Raw genomic sequence first — 16116 nt, 5'->3', positions numbered from 1 at the left:
TCCTTGAAGCATACCTAGTCATAAGCAATGAAGAAAGCTCGCGCCCACAGTGGATCTAGCAAAATACAGAATCAGGGCATGAAGTTGCTTTGAAATGACCCATCTCATATTTCATCTTCAATAAAACTACACTTAGGCACCCAAAGACTGAGAAGGGACAAATTCTATGTAATTATTTGATCATCTTTTTGCAGTGAGATAGAAATCTGACAGAACAGTACATGTGAAAGTGACTGAAACAGCAAAAGAGCTTTGGAATAGAAAGCAGTAGGGACATCACGCTCCAAGGGAGTAGCAGATGTGGCCAGTGAAAGACAGAAAAGGGGTACCTAAGTGATGGCAGGGGTATCATAGCGTAATTAACATTTCAATAAAAATGCATTAACCGGGACATCAAAAGTTCAAACTGGAAAGGTTCTGAATTCTACTTGGAAATGCATTCTAAAAACCACCTCCATCTAAATAAAATGCTCTGTAGATTTTTGTTTTAGCTGTTAATTCTCTCACCAGTAAAGGTAAGAGGAGGGACTATCACTTTCAGAGAATATACTTCATCACTGAAACTCTACAGTAAGGTCATTTCTGTATCCAGCTGCATCACTGTTATAATCGACTAATGAGAAATGGAGCAACTTCTCACGAAGGCAAGTCCAGGGTTTCACCCCCGATCAACAAAGCTGGATTCCAAACTGCTCTACTTTGAACACTCTCCGTGTGTGCTCATCACTTCGGATTCTGGGGTTCCCGGGGAAGACTTACAAATTGCAACGTATAATTAAATGAAGGACCTCACCATCCTGGAGGAGCCCTAGAACTGGGCCCTTCAATGGGCAGATCTGGAGAAGGTGGGAGAGGGCAGGAGGGGAAAGGAAGGGAGACACCCCATGCCCTCAGTGTGCTGGGCAACCTCCGGATCGGCAGCAGTCGCACTTTGCAACAGTATCCTCATTTTTATAAACATCGTTGCGATTAGTTAGACATATGATATGTGATTATACTCTCCGCTACTGTTCCGAACCTAAGAGGGTGCACTCAAGCTAGCAAGTAGGTTTTTAAGGACTTGTCTGGCAAATGCTTACCCACTGCAGGGATTAAGGGGCTCAGTAAGCACTTGTCCATGGACACAATGGCTGTCAATCAAATTCTATTGATTCCTCTAAAAGCTTCTGGAGTTCAGGAATCTACTCAATCCAAGAGCACTTTACTATGCGTCCAAGGAGCTAAATGCCAACCTAGTTCGCACAGCCTCCTAACCTTCCTGGTACAACCTCTTTATTTGGCTGCTGGCTAAAATAATGTCCCCACCCCCAGCCGAGTTCTTTGGACTCTCCTCTGCCAATTCCCAGCAAGATCTTTGTTAACGCGTTTTTTGCAGAGTCTGGGGCACGCTGACAGTGTCCCAACTCTGCTGTTCCCCCAATTTCCTCTGGCTTCACCTGGGAAGCGACAGAGCAGTGCCAGGTCTAGGGTGAAAAGAATGAGGCTCCTGCCCTAGCACCGAATTTAAGGGGCACCAAACAAGTCAGTAACCAAAAGAAATGATTTCTAGTGCACCATTTTTAAAAAGTCAAAAGTAAGGCCAAAATCCATGATGAACAAATTCCCAAAATTTAAAATAAAGACAGGATCGTATCCCGCATTTGCAGGACCCTGCCTCACCGTAATCCCAACCCTTGGGCTCCAATTCAACTTTATTTACAGAAACGGGCGACGGGCCGTAGTTTACCCACATCATTTTTTTTATACATTGCATTAAATTGTATCTATCTTAGTTACCGAGATTTTTTTTTTTTTTTTTTTTTTTTTTGGTGTCCCCTTCAATGCTGCAGAGGTTTCTATCCAGGCACACCGCGACCTCAGCCGCCCTTCCCACTCGCAGGCCTCTGCCAGAGTCCGACGGCCGGGACGAGGGCATTCCCGGGGCCGCCGGGGCCGCGGGCCGGGTCACACGCCGCGGGCGAGCTGCGCGGCGAGGAGGGCGGCCCCGGGCCCGACTCGGCGGCTCCGCCTCCCGCGCGCCGAGCCACTCAGCCACCCCGCCGGCCCGCGCGCCGGGGCTCGGCGCCCGCCCAGGCCCGCCCCCGACGCCGGTCGCCCGGGCGCCGGCTCGCCCTATATAAATCGGCCATTTGTGTCGCTCCGCCCCAGAGTCCCGGAGTCCCAGCCGGTTCCTACCGCGGTCCCGCAGTCGCCCGGTTCATTCCTTCCAACATGACAGATGCCGCTGTGTCCTTCGCCAAGGACTTCCTGGCGGGTGGAGTGGCCGCGGCCATCTCCAAGACGGCGGTCGCGCCCATCGAGCGGGTCAAGCTGCTGCTGCAGGTACCCCCCGGGGACTGGGGAGTCGGACCAGGAAGTGGGGGAGGGGGCGCGTCGAAAGCCTTGCCCCGGGGCTGGAGGGGGCCCCGCGCCTCAGCCCTGTCGGGGGAAGCGACCCGTGCGGGCAGAGGCGGACCTGAAGGCCGACGGCAGGGAGGTGCTTTGGTGACCTGAAGTTCCGGGGCGAGGAAGGGGTCGGGGCGGAGGGAGGCGAGGAGGGCCGGGGCCTTGGCGTCCCGGCGGGGGGCGGGGGGCAGCCGGCCGCGGCCGTCGCCCCGGGGCCCGGAGGTCAAGGGCGAAGCCTCGAAGCCGCCGCCGGAGGGAGGGACACCTGGCCGTGCCGAAGGCCTCAAGGTCGCGGCAAGGAGACAACATGACAGCCTTGCGGAGGCCATGCGGCAGGTCGAGGGGCCGCGCGGCCGGCGGACGCGCTCTCACCTCGCCGGGCCGGAAGCCGGCGCCGGGAAGCGCGTGTGCCTGCTGCGTCCGCCCCCGCGCCGCCGCCGCCCCGCCGCCCGCCTCCCTGCGCCGCGCTCTCCCGCTCCGGCTCTAGGGGGCGCGCCCGCACGGGCGTAGGGCTGGTGGCCCGCGGGTCACCTCCAGGAGAGGAGCAGGGGCGGCGCGGGAGGGAAGCCGCTCCGGAGACCCGAGGCGTAGGCCACGGTCAGCAAGGTGACCGCGCCCTACGTGGGACAGGCCCAAATGCCTCTGAACCTGGGTCTGAGGTAATGACCTTTCTCCCAGGTCTAAAGGTCACCGGTCCAACCGAGGATGCCCCCTCCCCACCCAAAGGGGTGGAGGCTTAATGCCTTCTGAGGGTGCAGAGCACTTCTTCCACGGCGACAGCCTCAGAGGGTCAGGAGGGTCCATCCTGTATGATCTAGACTAGATGTGGGAAGTGGCTAACTTTAAAGCCCCGCCAGTGATTCCGAGGTTAATATTCTCTTTTTCCCTTCTCCGTGGTTGTAACTCTCCCTATTGGTCTCCTTCTCGTCTGTCAGGTGCAGCATGCCAGCAAGCAAATTACTGCAGATAAGCAATACAAGGGCATTATAGACTGCGTGGTTCGGATCCCCAAGGAGCAGGGAGTCCTGTCCTTCTGGCGCGGGAACCTGGCCAATGTCATCAGATACTTCCCCACCCAGGCTCTCAACTTCGCCTTCAAAGATAAATACAAGCAGATCTTCCTGGGTGGTGTGGACAAGAGAACCCAGTTTTGGCGCTACTTTGCAGGGAACCTGGCGTCAGGTGGTGCCGCTGGGGCCACATCCTTGTGTTTTGTGTATCCTCTTGATTTTGCCCGTACCCGTCTAGCAGCTGATGTGGGCAAAGCTGGAGCTGAAAGGGAATTCAGAGGCCTCGGCGACTGCCTGGTTAAGATCTACAAATCTGATGGGATTAAGGGCCTGTACCAAGGCTTTAATGTGTCTGTGCAGGGCATTATCATCTACCGAGCCGCCTACTTCGGTATCTATGACACTGCAAAGGGTAAGTTTGCTGTGTGCTTTGAAGCTGTGTTCCTTTCATCTGAAACATCATTAATGCCGTCCGAATTTTCCAGAGCCAGAGATTTTCTGTAATGGCTATAGGAAGCCACGGTCATCCAGTACAAACCTGATGTATGGATGAGATGGGGGAGTGGCGGGGGTGTAGGAAACAACAAGCCTCTAAAACTCTGCTTTCTAGTAAAAGTGTCTCTTTCCGGTTCTCAGGAATGCTTCCGGATCCCAAGAATACTCACATCTTCATCAGCTGGATGATCGCACAGTCCGTCACAGCGGTTGCCGGGTTGACTTCCTATCCGTTTGACACTGTTCGCCGCCGAATGATGATGCAGTCGGGGCGCAAAGGAAGTAAGTTCCACTCAAGCAAAAGATAAAAAGACTGCGGACCTGGGACAAGCTGGGGCCACAGGCTAGCGATGCCTGGCTTTAAAAATGTAGTCTGTTCTGATGGTGGGGTGGGGTTGATGGTGTCTGCCTCTGAGCAGGCCCTTTGGATGCCTATGAATGAGGGTGCTTAAACGGTATTAGAAGTTAAGACCAATGAGTAGTCTGCATGGCCCTGTTCTCTACCCCGGCTTTAATATTTTAGCATCGCCCACACCAATGTGTAAATGTCGGATTTCCCGGAACTGCCATCCGCTCTTCGAGGTGGGGCTCTGGTTTTGTCTAGTAAGTCAGGGGAGGACTTTCATCATCGGCCTTTGGTCACCAACTCTGTCTTTATTCTTTGCAGCTGACATCATGTACACAGGCACAGTTGACTGCTGGAGAAAGATCGCTCGTGATGAAGGAGCCAAAGCCTTTTTCAAGGGGGCGTGGTCCAATGTTCTCAGAGGCATGGGTGGTGCTTTTGTGCTGGTCTTGTATGATGAAATCAAGAAGTTCACATAACTTATTTCCTAGTTTCTCCCCCGGGAACAGGCATGTTGTATTATATAGCATATCTTGAGCATTCTTGGCAGACTGTTGGCTGTCTATTTATCAATGGCAACTATTGACTGGTTGAAAACGGGAAGCAATAATACTCATCTGACCAGTTTTCTCTTAAAGCCATTTCCATGATGACGGGACTCAATTATATTTTTTATTTCAGTCACTCCTGATACATAAATTTGAAGAAATAAAAAATATCTGAAATATATTTTTGTCCGTGACTTAATTTGCATACTTCAGAGAGTGGTTACATTTGAGCAGGTGTTACCTGTTGAACAAATGCTACAGTGTCTCCTGAGATGGAAAGCTTTCTTTTCAAACCAGTCTCTAGCCCTTCCCTTCTCAAAGAAGACCTTGGTTATATGACCCATCGATACTCCCAATACAATAGCAAAATGAAATTCAGGCCCAGTGTATCCAAAACGCGACCGGTCCAATGCCCGTGGATGGTTGTAGCTGAATGAGCTTTCTCCAAAAAGAACCATGTACCCAACTTTTCCCAGTCCTATGGTTATTAATCAAGAAATATGAACTGAGTTGTCCACTTAAAAATGGTAGTTATATGAATTTAATCTCATTTAAACAAGAAAAAGCTTAAAAGGTAATAATAGCAAATTTTCATCCAGTTGCCTTCCCTCACCCATCTTGACCTGGCCCAAGCCATTTTATTTTAATCCCGTTCAAAGCAGAGGATTAGGGCTGGCCCGGTTACACAAGCCTGCGATAGAAGTGCCGGTCGAGATTACTGAGCGAGCAAGACAGCTCACCACCCCAAAACTCCTTTCATAAAAAAAATGTAGCATCTGCTGCATTCTGTCAAACATGCTAATACAGGGGCGCCTGGGTGGCTCAGTCGTTAGGCGTCTGCCTTTGGCACAGGGCGTGATCCCGGCGTTCCGGGATCGAGCCCCACATCAGGCTCCTCTGCTATGAGCCTGCTTCTTCCTCTCCCACTCCCCCTGCTTGTGTTCCCTCTCTCACTGGCTGTCTCTCTGTCAAATAAATAAATCTTTTTTAAAAAAACCATGCTAATAAAAAGCCCAGTCAATGGAGGACATTTATGTTTCTTTTGGATAAGCCCTTACTTGGGATCCACATGAGAAATGGTTTAGGGGTGCCTGGGTGGCTCAGTCGGTTAAGCATCTGCCTTCGACTCTGGTCATGATTCTGGAGTCCGGGATTCGTGCCCCACCTCCGGCTCCCTGCTCCCTGCTCAACAGGGATTTTGCTTCTCCCTCTGCCCCCTCCCCTGCCCCCCTGCTCATACTCGCTTGTGCTCTCCCTTGCTCTCTCAAATAAATAAAACCCTAAAGAAATGGTTTTGTTTCTGTAGCTCCTGGCCAAGCCTCAGAAATCCAGTGGATTTTGCCTGTAACCCAAGATTTGTATGAAGAATAAAGCCCCATGGCTGTCAAACCGCAACACTGAAAGTAGAAAGTGACGGGTGATTCTCGTGCACCCATGAAACCCACTCCTGAGCCACAGTGCACAGCCCTGCACAGTGAAGTGCTGCTCACGGCCAGGGTCTGCTTGGTGGGGAGGTAGTGCCGAGGGGATCTTAGAGGTGCCTGTTGCCTGCCCCCTGGCCAAGCACCAGGATCACAGTATGGCTTAGTTCAGAACACCTCACAATGTCTGCATATATCAAGACCTCAAGTCGTACACCTGAAATACATACCATTTTTATATGTTAAAATATCTCAGGGCACCCGGGTGGCTCAGTCGTTAAGCGTCTGCCTTCGGCTCAGGGTGTGATCCCAGGGCCCTGGGATCGAGCCCCGCATCGGGCTCCCTGCTCCTCTGGGAGCCTGCTTCTTCCTCTCCCAGTCCCCCTGCCCGTGTTCCCTCTCTTGCTGGCTGTCTGTCTCTGTCAAATAAATAAATAAAATCTTTAAAAAAAAGATATCTCAAAGTTCTTTTGTGGGGTTTTTTTTTTACGATTTTATTTATTTGAGAGAGAGAACACACAAGCAGGGGGCGGAGAGGTAAAGGGAGAATCAGACTCCCCACTGAGCAGGGAGCCCGATGTGGGGCTCCATCCCAGGACCCCGGGATCATGACCTGAGCCAAAGGCAGACACTTCACCGACTGAGCCACCCAGGTGCCCAATATCTCAAGTTCTTAGAAAACTAAAAATTCTGTTGTGGTATCACAGAAGCCTGGATCATGCTGTTTGGTTGTGCTGTTAGGCAAGTTACTTGATTTCTCGAAGCCTTGGTTTCCGTCATCTATACAATAAGGATGATTATGCCTGCCTCAGAAGGTCGTTGCAGGGATTAAATAATTTATGCAAAGCATCTACCATAGCAATACATAAGAACCACTCGGTAAGTGCTAACTCTGATCACAGTTCAGAGGCAGTGAAGGCTTTGGGGCTCCAGAATCAGAAGGACTTGGATTTGACAGCCTGGCTGGCTCAATTGATAGAGCATGTGACTCTTGATCTCAGAGCTGTGAGTTCGAGCCTCACCTTGGGTGTAGAGCCTACATACATACATAGGCTAAATTAAAAAAAAAAAAGGAAGTACTTCAATTTGAATCCTGGCTCTTGTTTACTTAGCTGTATGACCTTGGGCAAGTCACTTAGTCTCCCGAGTCTCGGTTTCCTCATTCATAAAATGGGGATATAATAGTGCTAACCATATTTCCTAGGGGTGTTGTGAGTGAGGAGTAAGTAGCATAAAGCATTAGAACGAGCGTGACATCTGGCATCTAGTAAGTAAGCACTCCAATGTGAATTTTTCATAATTAGGCTCCATTTTGTTCAAAGACATATCACACATTGGAGTGCTTACTTAAGAATGAATTCAGCCAACAGATACGTGGAAAGATGCTGAACAGCACTCATTATCAGGGAAATGCAAATTAAAACCACAATGAGATATCACCTCACACCTGTTAGAATGGCTGCGATCAAAACGGCAGAAGAAAACAAGCATTGGCGAGGCTGTGGAAAAGAGGGAAGCCTCGTGTACTGTTGGTGGGAATGTACGTTGGTGTGGCCACTAGGGAAGTTTCTCAAAAACTTAAGAATAGAAATACCATATGATCCTGTAATTCCGCTCACTGCTGGCTATTTACCCAAAGAACATGAAAACACCAATTCCAAGACATAGGCACTCCTGTTCACTGTAGCATTGTTAACAATAGTCAAGATACGGGAGCAGCCTAAGTGCCAACTGACAGATGAATGGATGAAGATGTGGTATATACGTACGATGGAATATTACTCAGCCCTGAAAAAGAATGAGATCTTGCTATTTGCCACAACGTGGATGGACCTGGAGGGTACTATGCTAACTGAGAGGAGTCAGAGAAAGCCAAATGCCATATGATTTCACTTATATGTAGAATGTAAAAAACAAAACAAGCCAACGAACACATACACACACACTCACACATAGACACAGTCTCAAGGACAGACAACTGGTGGTGGCCAGAGAGGAGTGGGGTGGGGGGGGATGGGCAAAACAGGCGAAAAGGATGAAGAGATACTAATTTCCAGTTATAAAATAAGTAAGTCACAGGGATGAAATACATAGGGAATACAGTCAATAATATCATAATAACATCGTGACAGACAGAGACTACCCGCACCGTGGTGAGCGTTGTGTAATGTACAGAATTGTTGAATCACTCTGTCGTTCCCCTGAAACTAACATAATATTGTATGCTGACTATACTTCAATTAAAAAAAGAAAGAATGAGTTCAAGCCTACTTTACTTTTTCTGCGACAGACTAGACACATTATCTTGTGTAGAATTTATATAAAATAAACTTCAGCTTCGGTCTTTTTCAGGTACAGATTTGATCCTGGAAGGGGACAAGGGGCTCTCCACTTAGGGCCACAAACCACAATGCAAGGGAACCCCAACGCCCTTTGTGGTTATCACGATAGATGTGGACTCACTGATTGGGTAGCTATTAAAATAAACCTGGGACCAGGCATTAATGATCAGAAAGCAAGAAGTGGTATACCCTATAATTGGGTGGCTGACACAGACGAGGGGTTTTTGTTGTTGTTCTTTCTATTCTTGTTGTTCAATGATTTTTGAAATTTAATTTAAAGACAAAGTGGTTTTAATCTCTCCAAGCTGTGCAGGATAGTGCTATAGAATTCATTATGTCCATTATGTTCATGCGAACATTGATGGTACACAATCTTAGCAACACCCTAATTTATGCTGTTGTTTTGTTACTATTCAATGCATAACAGAAGCCGTGAAGCCTGATTCCAGGTGAGACAGCCGGAATACAGGTCAGCTCGCGCACTGCCGCGCTTCCCGTTCTAGGGGCCTCTTCACTCAGTCACTGGAGGCGGCGTGCGGCGGGTGCTCCGGACTGCCGGAGAAAGGAACCAGGGGTGTCTCCCCACAGGGGCAGTTTTCGTGGATGGTAAGTCATTTAAGCCATTATTTTTGTATTAAAAGAGATGCAGATATGTTAGAGAGTGTCTTGCACAATTTGAATGCATTTTAAAAACAGAAGCTGCGAAGAGACTTCTTGCGTACTGAGGACCGTTGCTGGCACTGTCCCCAGACCCCTGGGAGCTCCTATTCAGCCTCTTCTGCCATTATGGAGACTTTGGTAGAAATTTTTTAAAAGTACTGCTGTGCTGGGTAACAGATTTTCAAGTGTCAGTGTTCCTGGGGTAAATTTCATTTCTCCTGTGAAGTTTGTGAGGATAGTATTTCTAATTAGGTGGGTTTTTTTTTTTTTTTGGATTTGTAACACCATTAATATCTGAACATGGTAATCAAAATCAAATAGTAAAGGAGAGATACAAGACGAAAAGCAAGCCTCTGTCCTCCTTCTCCCATCCCCTGTGCCCCTCCTGAAAAGTAACCATTACGAACAGTTTCTGGTAAAGCTCTCGCCTCCAAAATTGACGCATATGATAATAGCAGCTGATCTGTTTTTATCGGAATCAGAGTCTGACCGCTTGGCTTCAAAATGGCATGATTTTTTCAGACCGGTGTCAGACTGTGGGGTCTACCAGGACTCACAGATGCTGTCGGAGGCAGGAGCCTTATGGAAGGGGTAGCTTCTGGACTCGGAGCCAGGATTTATTTCTAAGTGCGACCCTTTATTAAAACCCCAAACCAGTACTTTGCTTTCGGGTTTTAGCTTTGGTTGCTGAGCGACCTGGGGGCAAGCCACGTCTCACACCAGAGCTTTGGTTTCTCCTGTAAAGTCCCCTCCAGTTTCAGATGTCCTCGGGCTCCATCATTTTTACATAAAGCCAAATCAGTGAAAAGACTAGGATTAGGTGATTTAATCCTTTCAGAGAACATTTTTAAATATCGAACACAGTTGTAAGTGAATAGTCTCTGACTCAGAGCAGTCATTTGCAGACTGTGTGGGTGGGTTGGCGTTGGCAAGTGAAATTACAAATGTAAAGATTTACATTAATTTCGGGACCAAGAAGCTGAGCAACAAAATTACAGCTCGGAGTTGGGGTCAAAGGTGACCTGATTTACCTCCAAATAATTAACATCTGTCTTTTCAAAGCCCAATCTTATTATGTATAATGTGCACTTCGGTATGCGGGTGGGGATTTGTTTGAACAACAAATACTGGATGCGGCAATTTCTGGACACAAAAAATGCCTTGTGTTCCACTTAAAATGTTTGGAGGAGCTTTCCCATCATTTCAGCCATTATTTGCTTTATGTGCAGGTGAACAAGTTCAGATGCATGGTGCTCTTCTTAGCCAAAGGCTTAACAGAGCCTTTGGTATCCTGGCAACAAATATAAACAATGTTCAAGTGACAGATTGAACGGTTGTTTTTACTGGACCCTCTTCAGAGACAAAACTGAGTTTAATTAAAGGAGTCTGTGAATCCATGTCTTTTCCGTGACTGTCAATGAAAGGGACAGGGGAAGAGAGGTCTGCGTTTGATGGTGAACATTCATCCTAGGATTTCATTTCCTTGGGCAACTTTTGCAAGACAGGCAGGAAATGTAGCACTCTCGAGATTTAAGAGAACGTGCCAAATGTGATCACGTGACCCATTTCACGGACGCTAACGTTTTCGCTCCCAAATGGGAGATGATTGTGGCTGGAAAGGCAGAACCAGAGAGCGACGTCTGTACTTCGCTGTTGACAGATGGATTCCCCAGGGCCTCATGTTGGGGAGTGAAAAGGAAAAGTCTTCCATCAAAAGGAGATTCCAGTGCCCTGCTCAGCCAGGAGCAAAAAACGTCTCCTGGCCAGAGGCAGATGCGCAGTGAGGCTAACGTTGCTTGGGCTTCAGAGCAACCCCTTGCCCGGGCCCCATAGCAACGTATTCATGGTCATGTGGTCTTGTAAAATGTTCAAAAGTAAGATAGGCTTGAGGGTTCCAGAATTATATAAGCCGATGTCCCCACAAAACCTGTACCGGCTCCTGCTGGGGGAGCTGGCGTAGAGGAACGAATTCGGGGCCAGCCCTGTACGTCGGGGCAGAGGCTTCACCCAAGTCTGGGACTTCCCTATCACCCAATCTCCCCGCTGTTCCCCATCTTCCCACTCAGGACTCACTCGTGGGACTCTTGAGCTCAAGGTCTCCTTTTCAAACACCAAACTTTCTCACGTAGCAACTATCCAACTCAACGGCTCTGCTGCTCGGTTTCCCCCATGTGGCTTATGTGGCTGCCACGAGTTCCTACCCCACAGGCATAGATTAAAAGGGTTAATATGTGTAAAGTGCTTAGAACAATGCTTTACATTATTTTCATGTTATTCATGGGATCTATCCCTGCCCTCCCGATTTTCTAAAATTGTCTCAAGAAAATGCCACAGGTACTGTAAAAAGTGAAACACGCACGCACACACGCACACACACACACAGAAAATTATGAAGAAAGAAAAGGACACCTTTGAACTGGACCGAATAGGGACATTGCTTATAGTGATAATTCTGAGCTCTAACTCAGAGCACTCATTTTACAACCGTGATTATGAAACAGAGCAAAGGTCAAAAAAAAAAAAAGTCCCTCCTGCCTCACACCCAGACCCCACTCACTGCTGGCCCATTGGGCACAGTGCGATCACCAGAGCTGCCTTTGCTCTTACACTATTTCAGTGAATCCGTGGGGTCCCAGCCTGATTTCCCAACCCTGGGACTTCACTCCCCAGGGAAAGAAACTGCTAGAAAGAGACGACATACTAAGACCTTTGAAAGCAAGAGATCTCTTTGCATTTTTGCAATTAAGCTCGCTGCTCAGGAGTGCATTTATTATAAAAATTGAGCCTTGAGGTGGATTTATCCTAGAAAAAAAGGTCAGGGGGTAAAGGCAGGTGTGTGGGCACTAGGCAAAAGCATGCCGTTTGCCAGTTAGGATAGAAAGCTGAAAACCTGGCCAAGCGACATCGTCATTTCACTTCAGCCCCCGTGCTTCTCTGTGTGTCTTGGGTCATCATGGGTTAGTGCCTTGGTCTATCCACCAGGAAGAATGGATATCAATTTCTCTTGTTGGAGTTTCAACACCGTTTCTTAGTTCTCCTACTAGGGGCTATGGCCCTTTTCTGAATTTCTAGAGCCCGACAGATTGGATGAAGTGAAGCCTGTTTCTTATGATAAAACAATTGATACAACCAAGCACCGGGGACTTCTCAGAAACTCCAGAACCAGGGTAGGATCATGGCTATTTTGACCTCTTCTGTGCCTGATGTCGTGCTAAGCGCATCACGGGATGTAGAGTAACTCTCCCGATCCTCTCGACAGGCCTGAGAGAGAGGAATTGTAATTAATTCCATTTCACAGCGGACAAAACTGAGGCTTGCCGAGGCAAGATAATGCATGCACTCTGAGCCGTCTGACTTGACGGGAGTTTCAAAGAGCACGGCACAGTGAACCTGTCCAACATTTTATTGTGGGTCATGAAACATATTAAAATATGAAAGCCGGCTAGTTTCAATAACAAAAGACAGAATCCACTTGACAAATATTGAAGAGAAATTGTAATAACCAAAGCACGGTTCACAGAATCCATTTTTAGAGAACAGGTTATTATCTCTTTTTATTATTTTTATTGTTTTTTTATTTTTTTACGATTTTATTTATTTATTTGAGAGCGAGAAAAAGAGAGCATGAGCGGGGGGGGGCAGAGGGAGAGGGAGAAGCAGGCTCCCCGCTGAGCAGGGACCCCCCCCCCCATGTGGGGCTCCATCCCAGAACCCTGGGATCACGACCTGAGCCGAAGGCAGACACTTAACCATCTGAGCCACCCAGGCGCCCCTGTTTTCTCTTTTTAGCCAATTTAAGAATTATTGTTGTAAAAAAAAAAATCACTGGAACCTAAAGCTCTCGAGTTAAGTTTGATTTTATTCAAGTTGCGTTAACTTTTCCGGGACAGACCTTCCTTCTAAATGAAGGCTCTTCGCCAGGAATGCAGAGCTCCCTGTAAGGCTGCACGCCTGGCGGCTGGGAATATGGGGCCCTGGGGTAGGCTTAGCCCAAACCGAATACCACAAGCACATGGCCAGATAGTGTTGGGCGCCCCTTCGCCCCTCCCCAGGCTTGCAGAGACCTGGCTGGGCCTTGGTCTATCTTCCCCAATTGCACCTTACCTGGAGAGACATTCCTACTACTCTTCTCAGCACATGCTCTGTGGTCCCAAACCAAGCCACTTGCCATCCCCTTGTCACGCTGCCTATCCACTTTGAGGTTTCCAGACTTGGCTGTATTACTCCTCCCGCCCTCTGCCCCGCTGGCCCCTTGACCAGGACACAGTCCTTCAAGACCCAGCTGAGATCCCACGTCCTCCTCGAGCCTTCCCCAGACCCCAGCGCCCAGGCTCTCTGCCATCTTCTTCGAAGTGCTAAAGTAGTCTATCTGTATCAGCTCCACGTGCACAGGGATTTTGTCTGGTTCATTCATGGTTGTAGCCCCTGTGCCTAGAACAGTGCCTGGCACGTAGTAGGTATTCAAGAAAGACTCGTTAAGTGATTGGATTAAAATGTTTATTTCATGGTATGGTAGCCACGTGTTTCCTTGTCTGTTTCCATTAGGGGTTCTCTCTGGCTCCTCTTTACGTTCCTAACACTGAGCACAGAACCTAACACACAGTGAATGTCCACTGGAGAGAGAAATGAGGGAAGGAAAGAAGGAAGGAAGGAAGGAAGGAAAGAAGGAAGGAAGGAAGAAAGGAAGGAAGAAGGAATGCCATGTGGCATTTGTTCCTCTGGTTATCCATCGGCATGACTGTATTTGGGCTGGATCCAGCCTCTCGCTACCTGGGGACAGTCCTGCAGTACTAAACTGCACGGGGCCTTCCTGACTTGCATCTGTTGTTTGCCTCGCCCCTGGGCTTACAGGGAGGATCTGGAACAGCAGGGCTTCGGAAATCCTGTACTACTGTTATGTTGTCCATGCTAGGGAACTAGAGAGCCAGGGGCTGGGGTTGCATCCCTCCCCAAATCTGCGTAAAAACAGGCCTGAGTCCACATCAGGTGCTCCTACCAACCTGTGAGCACACGCTGCCCGTTTGAGCATAAGCCCCTGGCACAGGGTAAATACTTGATGGGTATCTGATTGTGATGGTGACAATGCTGAACACCGATTGTCACACAAGATGACTCAGGCCACTCCAGGGGAGAGGAACAGGCATGTTATTGGGGCACCTGAGGACGCTGCCATCAGAGCCGTACCAATGGCACACCCACGTGACCTATTAGGGCTGATTAGACCAGACATACTTCTGCGCCTGGGCCTGATGTTCCCAGCTCCTAAGACAGCGTAGCGTGCTCATTGAAAGCGGTCAGAACCCTAGAGTGAACGTGACCCTCTTTGACCTGCTCTGAAAGCAGGTGAGTTTGTTCTTTCCCTTCCTCTCTCCCTCCATCTCTGTCTCTGTCTCTCTGTGTCCTTCTCCCTCTCCCTCTCCCTCTCCCTCTCTCTCTCAGGGCGATGGGAAGCCCTTAGGGGGAGCAGGGTCTTGGTCTATTGCTGCTCGCCATTCGTCATTTCTGGAGCGTTTTACTATGGGCCAGGCACTCTTTACTTGCGCGTGGATTCTCTCATGCAGTGCTTTCGGCAGCTTTATGATGCAAGGGCTATGATGACCATTTCTCAGATGGGAAGACTGAGGCCCCTGGCGTGCCACATAAAGCCCCTGCAGCTGAAAGCAGAGGCCCGGCCTCTCAGAGAGGGCCGGGCAGCCGCGCAGGATAGCGCGATGCCTGGAAAATGACCAGGGAGAGCTGAGGAAGCGGACTGCTTCCGCCTGGGAACCACCGGCCTGTGTGGGGACTGGCCCAACGTCAGCCGTGAGGAGAGGCACTTGGTATCGTGCTTTATTAAGAGCATGACTCTGCCTCTTTCCAGCTGCAAGACCGTGGGCAAGGTCCTAAGCGCTCGGCGCCTCAGCTTGCTCAGCTGTGAAATGGGGTCAAGAGCAGCACCGTAGTGCGGACGGCATCAGTGAGTCAGGACCGGCGAGGTGCACGGGCTAGAGCTTGGCACAGCCTGTGAGCTCACGCGGGAAGGCCCCCTCGTCCGTGCAGAGGCCGGCTTTTTCCAGGGAAGCTTTGTAGGGGGCGCTCTCGGCGTGTTGGCGGTACGGTAGTCTTTGCTGTCGACGGGGGAGCGGCCGAGGGAAACGTACCCACCTGCCGCTGGCGGAACTGGGGGCGAGTACCTGGCCGAGCGGAGGGCTGGGCACGCCCTGCGGGGACAACACGGCTGTCGTGGGCCTCGTGGCGACTGAAAGCGGCTGGCGGTGCCAGGCTGGGTGAGAGAGGCGACTGAGAAAGCCCCCCGCGCGGCCGCCGCCGCCAACGGCGAGCTCACGGCCGCCGCGCCCCGGGCCGGGCTCCGGGCACCTCCGCGCGGCGGCCTGCAGAGGGCGCGCTCCCTCGCTCCCGCGGCCCTGCCGCCCTGCGCCCCTGCTCCCCTGCGACCCCGCGCCCCTGCGCCCCTACGCCCCGCGCTGCCGCCGGCCGGCTCCCGGTGCGGTGCCCTCTGCGCAGGCCGCTCCCCGCCCATATCCGGCCAGCCCACCTCTCCCAAGAAGCCCCCTCAGTCCGCCAAGGCCGCACGCTTCCGCCCGAGAACCCCCAACCGGTCGTTCGCACTTGCGTAATTTGAACTTGGCTGTGCGCTGGCTGGTTCCCTAAGAGCCGGCACAGCAACAGCAAAGCAGGTCCCCCCCCCCCCATCACACACAGCCCCTGGCACCCTGGGAGCGAGTGCCCAGCAAACACTTGACTTGCCTTTATGAGGTCTCGCTGTAGTGACTCCCGAAGGAGAGCCCCCGGAGTGGCAGAAGAGGCGCCGGGCAGGATGCCTGCATGGCCTCAGTTGTCGCCTTGAGCCTCCACTCACCTGGTGGGACTGGTAGGCCAGGCCTTGGTGCGGAGGGTAGCCGTCTGCGG

The 16116-nt window shown here is 50.3% G+C and overlaps 1 protein-coding gene across 1 annotated transcript; it reads left to right on the top strand.

Annotated features, from left to right (window-relative positions):
- The first annotated feature begins 2127 nt into the window (after nucleotides 1-2127).
- SLC25A5 (solute carrier family 25 member 5) lies at nucleotides 2128-4963 on the top strand. Its single transcript, XM_040628665.1, has 4 exons — nucleotides 2128-2322; nucleotides 3321-3807; nucleotides 4032-4172; nucleotides 4558-4963. The coding sequence occupies exons 1-4, from the start codon at nucleotides 2212-2214 to the stop codon at nucleotides 4713-4715; spliced, it is 897 nt and encodes a 298-aa protein (XP_040484599.1). The 5' UTR covers nucleotides 2128-2211; the 3' UTR covers nucleotides 4716-4963.
- Nucleotides 4964-16116: the final 11153 nt, after the last annotated feature.

The sequence above is a fragment of the Ursus maritimus genome (genome assembly GCF_017311325.1).
Source record: "Ursus maritimus isolate PB19 chromosome X unlocalized genomic scaffold, ASM1731132v1 scaffold_X1, whole genome shotgun sequence".
Lineage (NCBI taxonomy): Eukaryota > Metazoa > Chordata > Mammalia > Carnivora > Ursidae > Ursus > Ursus maritimus.
The sequence above is the reverse complement of the archived record's forward strand: the minus strand, read 5'-3'. Positions and strand labels throughout refer to the sequence as shown.

Excerpts from the sequence above, each read along its gene's own strand:
- SLC25A5 (XM_040628665.1), top strand. The coding sequence starts at position 2,212 with ATGACAGATGCCGCTGTGTCCTTCGCCAAGGACTTCCTGGCGGGTGGA. Across the intron at positions 3,808-4,031 it reads TATCTATGACACTGCAAAGG|GAATGCTTCCGGATCCCAAG; the intron begins GTAAGTTTGCTG and ends TCCGGTTCTCAG. Across the intron at positions 4,173-4,557 it reads GCAGTCGGGGCGCAAAGGAA|CTGACATCATGTACACAGGC; the intron begins GTAAGTTCCACT and ends TATTCTTTGCAG.